The following is a 10,245-nucleotide window of genomic DNA, read 5'->3' as shown; positions in this document are numbered from 1 at the left end:
CAAAATGTGGACCTATACCGACAATTCTCAGTCGGAATGTTTTATACTCTCAACGAAAACTAAATCCCAAATCTCAGCTTTTTAGATATGATCTAATGTTGGATAATGTGGTCAAAACCTACAAAATTATCGAAATCGGGCGGTACCTTTCTATGGGGGCTATGTACGGGCAATTCTCTGTCGGAATAATTTGTTCCCCCAACTAAGACTACATACCAAATTTTAGCCATTCCGGTTGGGTAATAAGGCAGAAATCTTCAAAATACCGAAAATCGACAATTTTTTTTTAACTACACTGTGCAACATTTTTAAGGTGATCTTGTGCAAACAATTCGAACTGAAGATTTTTTGAAAGTACAGACCCAAACGACAAGAAACCCTAGTTGGGTTTTGTTGTGTCAGATCCAGCTCGGATTTTATGGCCCCATCTAAACATGGTTAAATATTGAGTTTTTAAAGAAATTCGGGGCTATATCTCTGAAACCAATGCGAATCTTCTTCTGACCTCTGAAGCAAACTTGTAGATAAGGACACGAATAAAATATTTGAAGAAATAATGAACTCGAAAAACTACATTTATTGCCTCAAATTTCAAAACATATGCAAAAATTACACAATTTTTATACATTTCACACCGTATCTCCAAAACCGTTAATTTTTTCTGAATATTTTCTTTTGGAAAAATATTCCCAGGAATGTAATACACAACTCTTCAGAACATGTCATTGTTGTAAAATGCCTCTATGCCGTTGTTTTCAGTACATTTTTCAGCGACGATTTAATCAAAATGTCAATAATGTAGTGAAATCCGAAATGCGAGAATAAACTGTTGGTGTGAACTGTGTTTGAAATACGTGTTGTAAAAGGTATGATGCAAAATACCTCTGGAACAACATGAAGTAAGCATTTTAGAGTTTCAGAATGTTCTAAAGAATTGTTGGGAACTTTATTTGGAGGCTTATTGCTAAAGGTTACTTGGTTCAACTCCCAATAGTTTAGCCGATATTGACCAGAATTTCAGCAATTATGTAAAATTGTCTATATTTTATAGATTTTGGTGCCCTAGATGGAGTTTTTCTTATGTGGTTTTTTCTAAAGATAAGTTCTACTAGTTTAGGGCTACAATATTGCTAAAGACAGCAAGGCCAAATTCCTATTTTCTGAGATAAAGGCCTGATAAATGCAAAAAAGTGTAGATTTAGCCCGGTTTAGATGAGGCCATAAAATCCGAACTGGATCTGACAAGACAATACCCTACTAGTGTTTTTGTAGTCTAAATATGTACTTTCAGAAAAACCGTACTAGAAGTTGTTTGCATTTTCAGTGTTGCATAGTGCTATTAATAAGTGATCTTCGAAATGAACGTCTTTGAAATCGTTTTCTTAGAAATAAAGGCACGTTTAAAGTGTTGGTGTCATTACTTATCATGGGGAAGTTTAAACAAAAGTTAATGCGTTAATTCTAAAAAAGTGCCTTCTCAGAAGTATTCATTTTTAAGGATAGTTTTTTTTTTTGCTGAAAACTATGTGCTAAAAAGTGTTTTGCGGTGCCAATTCTAGCTCGAAAACTAATTAACCAATCCGCATATATTTTTGTGGCTTTATTTAGAATATAAAGATCTAGACCTTCATCGATCGATTTTTTTTTAAATATTAGATTTTACAGAAATGGTGGACCAACAAAGTCAAAACTGACGTTTTCCGGTCATAAAACGGGCAAAAACAACTTTTAAAAATAAAATCGATCGTTTATGGACTAGATTTTGATGTCCTTGATAAACCCACTAAATTATATGACAATCAGTTCATTATTTTTCGAGCTAAAGTTGGCACCGATTTCAAAATGTCATTTCGAGAAAAACACGTTTTTAGTTTTATGTTGGATACAAAACACATTTCCATCCCAAACCTCATATCTTGAGCAATATGGTTTCGATCAACTTAAACATTTTACCATATATTCGATGCTACTTATACTTTAAAATAAGCCAATTTTTCGATTTTCTGATATTTAAAGGTGGGGTCTCCCCTTAAGTTTATTCTAAATAAATGGAACAGAATTTAACCAGTAAAGAAAGTATCAAAGTCGGGCGGGCTGACTATATGATACCGATTTTAGTATAATTTGGCAGAATTATTTCCAGACCAAATTCCGGCACATTTTCAAAATTTCATTAAATTTGGACAGACATGGGGTGCTTAGTGCATCGAATATATAAAGCAGAGCGAAACTATACCCAAAACTATCCTTTTTTCTAGATCAGATTCCGTCACATTTTCAAATTTCATAAAAATTGGGCAAATGTACATAGTGTGTATGGTACATCATATACATATATGAAATCGGGCTTAAATATATTGGATTTATATCCAAACCTGAACCGATTCCAATATAATTTGGCGCACTTTTTTCTAGAACAAAATCCGTTACAAAATTAAAAATTATCAAAATAACGTGTTTGGTGCATCAATTACATGAAATTAGAAAAATGACCATCCTCAGTTTTCGCCCGGATTGAATAATAATAAATGCAGACATAGTACAAGAAAGAATTCAAAGACTGGTAGAAAACATTCTGAGAGATGAACAAGCTGGCTTCAGAGCAAGTAGAAGCTGTGTAGACTATATAGAATGGCGCACCTCCTGTATCTACTGTTCATCGATTTCAAGAAAGCCTTCGACATCACCAGACGAGCTGTCTTATGGGAAGAATCTGCACTCAAAGAAAAGGAAAAGGAAAGAAAGTATTCAAAGGCTGGTAGAAAACATTCTGAGAGATGAACAAGCTAGCTTCAGAGCAAGTAGAAGCTGTGTAGACTTATAGAATGACGCATCTCCTGTATCTACTGTTCATCGATTTCAAGAAAGCCTTCGACATCACCAGACGAGCTGTCTTATGGGAAGAATCTGCACTCAAAGAAAAGGAATCTCTAACGACATCTCGAAGAATTATTAGAATTAGATTATACGGATGACATGTCTTCTCTTTCTGTCTCTCTCTCTCTCTCTCTCTCTCTCTCTCAAAAGATATACAAAACTCAGTCAAAATTAGAACATAAGGAGATTGACTCTCAATGTTGGACACACGGTGCGCCTTAACTAAATTTAAATGAAAGGTGCTTACACCTGGAAAGTTTTGCGGTTTCTGAAACTACGATGTTCATAGATGAGAAAAATCAAAGTTCACATTTTTAGAGCTTTTTTAGGTTTTCACGATTTTGCTTGGAAACCACAAGCCCTATCGAAATGGGATTAAGAAAAATTTTGTAGCAGTGAAAATTATCTACAAGATTGACCTTAATGGTATTTCCGTAGATTTTACCAATTTTAAGATATAGACGTTCAAATTGGGACAATGTACTGACTATATGGCCCCCTATAAAACAATGGCATGCAGGGTGCACCTTAACTAACTTTGAACGAAAACCGCTTACACCTGGGAAGTTTTCGCAGATTCTGAAACTACAATGTTCATAGATTAGAAAAATCAAAAAACAAAAAAATCGCCGAAGGGATTTTTAAATAAATCGCGGTCAAAGTTCACATTTTTAGGTTTATTTTAGGGTTTCGCGATTTTGCTTGGAAACCGCAAGTCCTATCGAAATGGGGATAAAGAAAATTTTGTAGCTGTGAAAATTCTCCAGAGGATTGACCGTTATGATTTGTTCCTAGGTTTTACCATTTTTGAGATATAGAAGTTCAGGTCACATTTTTAGTTGTTTTTTTTGTTAGGTTTTCAAGATTTGCTTGAAAACGGTAAGTCTTATAGCTGTGAAAATTCTCTATAAGATTGGTTTTCGTAATTTTTTCCTAGGTTATACCATTTTTGATATATATATATATATATATATATATATATATATATATATATATATATATATATATATATATAAGTTGAAGTTGGGAAATTGCAGTCATGTCAAATCGTCAAAATTTGAACTTCTATGTCTCAAAAATGGTAATACCTACGATAACATCATAAAGGACAATCTCACTGCTACAACATTTTCTTTAATTCCATTTCGATAGAGCTTGCGGTTTCCAAGCAAAATCGTGAAAACCTAAAAAAGCCCTAAAAATGTGAACTTTGACCGCGATTTATTTGAAAATCCCTCCAACGATTTTTTTTTTTGACTTTTCTCATCTATGAACCTTGTGATTTCAGAAACCGCAAAAACTTCCCAGGTGTAACAACCTTTCATTTAAATTTAGTTAAGGCGCACCGTGTAACATCTAGAAAACTAAGGGCATTAACAACACCAGTACAAAACATCATGCTACAATGCCTAGCAATTTAAAATGTCGGTAGCTTGTGCTATCTAGGAAGCACTGTAACAACGAATGGTGATGCCAAAACGGAAGTAATCAATAGGCATTCGGACGACTGCAAGGTGTATGGAGAAGCTGACACACATACATATATCCAGGAAAACCAAGCTTAAAGTATTCAAAGCTTGAATCTAACACCATCGCGAAAATAATGGAATCCTGGCGACGAACAATAACTAAGACAAAACAAACTTAATTGGTAAGATAAAAAATAGCGGCAACTTACGGCGTAAAATGGCGATATCAGAAGAAAAAACTTTTATCAGCAGTAGTTCTTATTGGCTTAAAAATAAATGATTTTTTTGTTTTTATGTTTGTAGATGCGTCGAAAATATTATTTTAAAGGTAGAGTAAAGTTAATTTCCCATTTTTTCAACTTTTCCAGAAATCATGAATTTAACATACTATAATTATTTTGAAATTTGTATTCGTTGCCCTTTTGCAACAGCTTATTGCCGTTCTTCATCGGGATAGTCAATTGCATTTTAGTTCTAGAAACCATTTAGAGAATATTTATTTGTTATTTTGATATAAATATTAAATTCGATATCGTGACTTGCAAAGGTTCGAATATTCCAAATATTTTAGTTAATATTAAAAATTCATCTCCTCATATACGTGTAGATATTTTAGAATACTAAGCCGCATTTAATACAACAATTGCTTATACATATTAATAGCTAAAATTACGAACTTATTTGCTAACTAAGTATTTAGAATCGAGTGCTTACCTGTTGAGTTTTGATGTAAATCCAAAAACCAAAATTATTTTCTCCATGTTTTTCAATTTTATTTTAAAGTCATAATCTATTGAAAAAATACAATATTACAAAACTAAGAAGCGTTAAAAAGCATTAGCGCAGCAATAAAAAGCCATTAAAATGTTTACAATTTAAATAAATTTATTAAAAGCTCAGCTGTTAAAAAAGAAAAACAAATAAAAAAGCAAAACAAAAAAGCCAAATAATTAAAATAAAGAAAATATTGCAAAGCGAAAATAATTGCTAAGAACTAATAAAACATTTGCAGGATAAGTTGTTTGTTGTCTTTGCTATTGCCATGGGTGAGTGTTTGTTGCATAAAGTCGTTGGTTGTTTTTTTGTGGATCCTGAATGCATTACGGCTCAAATCGGTTGGTTGTTTAGGCCAAATATGTCATGGAAAAAATAGACTAAATTAGTAAAAATTGTTTTTGTTTCAATGCAATAAAAGATGTGCGACAAACAAGAATATATAAATAAATATCAATCTTAAAAATAGCCCAAAACAAGCCTAGTTCTACGCGTATAAAGACAAACAAACAAAGAAAAAAAATAACAATTTACCAAAGAAAAACATAAACATGAATAAACAACGTAACAGATTTTGAAAAGCATAAACATAACATAGACATTTTAGATAAAACGTAAATTTATAATGACACTGATTAGAAAATAGTACGTGGATTTCAATTCAACTTGATTTTTGAAAACCACAATGTTAGTTAGTTTGGTTTAAATATAGGAAAAAAACTTAATAATAGGTTCATTTCCCGATAATATTGGAAGTTTAATTAAACAGGCGATAGTTGTAACAGAAAAAACTTCGAATATTTTTTTCCAATTCATTCTATTCATAAATGTGTACTTGTATAAATATTAAAACATAAATTTGCCTATACATCTTCCTTCCACTGATTATAAAAACTGATCAAGGACATATATATAATAGTTAAAAATTATGAAGATGGAAATACTATATATGTTTGTATATTTTTATTTGTATTTAGGTATTTATGTTGTAAAAATATTCACTCTATTCTGTTTTGTGTACTTGTTTTTAGTCCTATAGAGAATATTTAAAATCTTTACTTACCAAGTTGTCAAAACGTAACGCTTCTTCATCACTTAATCCCATGCTACGTGTCAGCTGTAAATAAGTCGAGGTAATCGGTTTGAGTCTTTCAAAATCCAATGGAGGCAGCCCTGATATTGACCGTATTTGAGGAATTCGCAATGTAGGTAATATTGACGATTTGGGTGGACTTTGTGCCTCATGTTTGATAGATGTCGGCGTTGATGTTGCCGGTGGAACTTCAAGGGACGACGTAGAGCGCAGTTGCGTACATCTTTCGCTTGGGCCTTTTTCTGGGTTGCTGAAATGAGATTGAGAATTTTTGGAAAGATTAATTGCACAGATTTGAGTGGATTCTACGAAATCTTTATCAACGGTTGGTATTTGCAAGTGACTGGATGATAATTCTAGTGTTTTTGTTCTGTCTGAGCTTTCACAAGAGCCTTTAAAACGTTTGGCTGTAACAGCACTAATATTGTCCGGGTCTTCGTCGGAAGAAGAAGAATGGAATTTTTCCGGAACTTGTGCTACCAATGATGGTTTTGGCAGTGAGGGAACTTTGGTGGCGAGTGGTTTCATATCTTTGGGAAGAGGTGGCGGTGGAATGAATGTATGAGGCATAGCCAAATTTCCAGAATATAAGCGACGCATGAAATCATAATAACGCATCATATTGCCACGAGATTTGAGTGAGTGAAAGTCGAAACCGTAACTGGAATGGCAGGGCTGGACAAACGGAACTGAAGTTTCTGGAAGTAGCGGAGTAAATGGTCTTTGCAAATTAGGATTTATTCGAATTTTCGGTTTTTGAAGTATGTGTCTGGAAGAAGTGGGATCGAGAACTGGACTTGAACTAGCCCTAGTTGAAAGGCGTTTATATTGATCAACTTGTTCTGAGCTACTAACAAAAACTTTAGAATTATTATCCGGACTTGAATATCTTCGTTTTTTAGGTTGAATTTTCACTGGATTTTGCATGACACCAGTTCCAATAGCAGCTTTTGTTTGAGTTTTTGTGGTGGGACCCGCTTCCATAGAGCTTTCAGTGTGTGACGAATAATTAAGGACTTCAACTTCTGACGAGCTTTCATTTTGAATAGCTCCCATCAATTCCTCCTTTACTAGGGAAGCTGAGGGTGATGAAGGTCTTAAATTTTTCTTGCACTCTGGACATATGGAGAGAAAGCGTGTGACAGCTTCTCGAGGTAAGAATGCATAGGTTTCCGAGATCTGAAAAATATTGCAATTTATATTCTATTCGAATTGGATTTTTAATAACTGAGTGAACTCACAATTCGATAGGTTCGTTTTTGTCCAGCATGCATACCGCTTCTGCCGCCCAACTCCATGTGTATTTGATAAATGATGTCAAAGAATTCTTCGACGACAGCTACTTTACGGTAAGTTCGCTTTTCCAAATCCTGAATAAAGTTTAAACTTATGTGATCAGCTTGAAAGTGAGATTTTACTTTGCTTACCTTTGTTGTCGAGGCCACATATAGATCGACATCTGCTGGATTTTCGGAAAGCACAGCATTTGGTGGTAGCACTTTCTTTTGACGTTGTGTGCAAGGTGCATCCTCAAAGCACTCCGGACGTTTGGTCGTAAAACCTAAAGAAGCCAAGAAGTTTAGTGAAACCTAATTGCATTTTTTTAATTTGAATTATTTCTCACCTTTTGTCTTTACCCAAAAACGAAACTTCGAACTATCCGGCCGACTATGCTCCTTACCTTCCAAAGCTTTTAGAATTCGAACCTTTTTTCTCATTGTTATGGTTTTTGTTTTCGCCAAGTCACCGTATGTCTTCAATGCCCACGGTTGAAAAAGCTGCGCAAAATTAATACATAATGATACATACATACATTTTATAGTTAATTCTGTAATTTCCAGTGTTATATTTTCTCAATGCCTACGGCGATTGTGCTTTTGTTTTACTTACCTCATAAATGTGCATTTTGTCATCCATTATTTTTTCACCTTCAACACCCTGCTCCATGGTGGCTACAGGTGCAGCAACGTTCCGTACTAGCATATCATCGTCAACGTCTGCATCATACGCGTTGTCAACACTTTCGGCTTCAACCTTTTCATGTTCCTGTTCGAGCTCCAGTTCGGACTCTTGCTGCTCTTTAATGGAATACAGTTTTCGTTCATGATCGTTCGAAACATTGTCCAAACCCGACAGGTATTTCGAAACATTGGGGTATGTAGGGATGCCTTGCTTGTCACATTGTGTGATCGACAAGTCATGATGCTGTTGACAGGACAGTGGAACTTGACTAGTACCATTGGAAGAGTTTGTTGCACCTGAGGTACCAGAACTATTTTCAAAATTGTTGGGATTTGAAGACATTTCGGAGTATGGAAAGCTTTGTTTAAAATGGTTATGAAATTGCGTTAATTTTTTATTTAACTTTGGTGGGATCCATACAAAACTGAAAAGCAAAAAAAGGAGAACATTTTGGCCTTAGTAACCATATTGGCTGAGATAAAAATTAAGATGTTAATGTGTTTATTCAATGATATAACTATTTGTGAAACGTTAGTCGATATGTCACGATATGTCCATCCAAAGACCCTTTACGGCCAGGGATAGGAGTTAAAACTTATTTTGCCAAAACATTTTTGTGTCATCAAGGCTAGAAGAAGTCATGTCGTTAGGCACTTATTTCGTTCGCTACAGTAAAGGTTATGTGTTAAGGTTATTAAAGGCGTATTCAACACAACGTTCATGTCTTTAGATTTCACAAAAAACTTAGTTATTCTATATATTTTTAAATTTGGTTTTTAATATAATTATAAACTTATAAACGAAAGGATGTGCACTTTTATTAATACTAACACTCAACAAAAAACTTGTTAACAAATCTAACAAATTCTGCAAAACAAAAACTTAACAAAAACAATTAACAAAAAAGTGTAAGCAAATCTCTCAAAAGTCAATAACTATTTGGGATTTTCATTAAATTTCACGAAAAACGAATAATAATTAAAATCCGAAACCGCGCGCTGTTCCACGAGAGCGGAGTGTAATGAACCCACGGACAGTAAACTGATAACTGATCGTAAGTGACCAACAAGATGACCATACTAGCAGACAAACAAAAGCCCAAACACATCACATAACAGCTTCAATAAAATGAAACTTTTCTCCTTCAAGGACAGGAAATTTTCCTTCCAATAATATTGCCACAAGTCCTATTATGTGAATGTATAGGTACGTATATTGGTGTAAGCAGGATCCAATACAAAGAGAAGAATAGAAGGGTTATTTTCATTGTCTCATTGCAAGGAGAACAAGTTTATCTGTCTTATGTACGAAGACGACGACGACCACCACCCCGAAATAAACATTGTTGCTCTTTCTAAACAAATCACGTGCCCACATCGGCGGCTTCAAAACTTTGTAGACAACAAACAGTGTGTGCCCTACTGTCATTGCCCAGTCAGATATCTTTGTAGGTTAAGGGATGTCGTCTTTAGGTTCCTTAAATGGGTTGGTTCAAATGTTCCTTGTCTTCATGTTGATATCTTATGATTTTGAAAATAATTTGGATTTTTCTTTCTTTTTCAGTGGCCTGGAGTCGTATGTAAATATTTTGGGGTTGATTGCAACTATGTTGTTCAGGTAAGCGAAATTGTTGAAATTCATTGGCTATCCTTTGTGTATCTATGGGGAATTTACATTAAATTAGATGATTAGAAGCACATGCATATGTACATTCAAATACATACATACATCGTAGGCTTGAATACTTCCATCTCTGTCTTCATTGAAGTATAGAATCACTTTATTTGTAGAAAACTTGTCCGATAAGAAAATTCGGTGCGTTTTCCCTTAAAAAGTCCAGAATTAATGAACTACAGATGATTGTATGTACCAGTATTTCCAGTTTAATTTAAAACATTTGGACAATGATCTTAGCGCCAATATTTAGGAACAAGATCGCATTTATTTTGGATATTGAATAGTTTAACGGCCAAATTTACCAATGTTCGTTTCCAAATGACATATACAAAATAAAATCGACGTGAAATTGTGTAAAAAAGGCCAAGCGAGTGTCGGGTGCTTTTTTCCAAG

At 34.2% G+C, this 10,245-nt stretch overlaps 1 protein-coding gene across 1 annotated transcript; it reads right to left on the bottom strand.

Moving 5' to 3' along the window:
- Window positions 1-6,153: 6,153 nt before the first annotated feature.
- Window positions 6,154-8,517, bottom strand: LOC141393170 (uncharacterized). The gene is made up of 5 exons (XM_073966126.1): window positions 8,104-8,517; window positions 7,838-7,991; window positions 7,641-7,774; window positions 7,455-7,583; window positions 6,154-7,392 (listed from the first exon to the last, which is right to left on the bottom strand). Exons 1-5 carry the CDS (start codon window positions 8,515-8,517, stop codon window positions 6,154-6,156), a joined length of 2,070 nt encoding a protein of 689 aa, XP_073822227.1.
- Window positions 8,518-10,245: the final 1,728 nt, after the last annotated feature.

This window comes from Musca autumnalis, unplaced genomic scaffold (assembly GCF_047663935.1).
Source record: "Musca autumnalis isolate F117 unplaced genomic scaffold, ASM4766393v1 scaffold_2, whole genome shotgun sequence".
NCBI classification, from domain to species: domain Eukaryota; kingdom Metazoa; phylum Arthropoda; class Insecta; order Diptera; family Muscidae; genus Musca; species Musca autumnalis.
The sequence above is the reverse complement of the archived record's forward strand: the minus strand, read 5'-3'. Positions and strand labels throughout refer to the sequence as shown.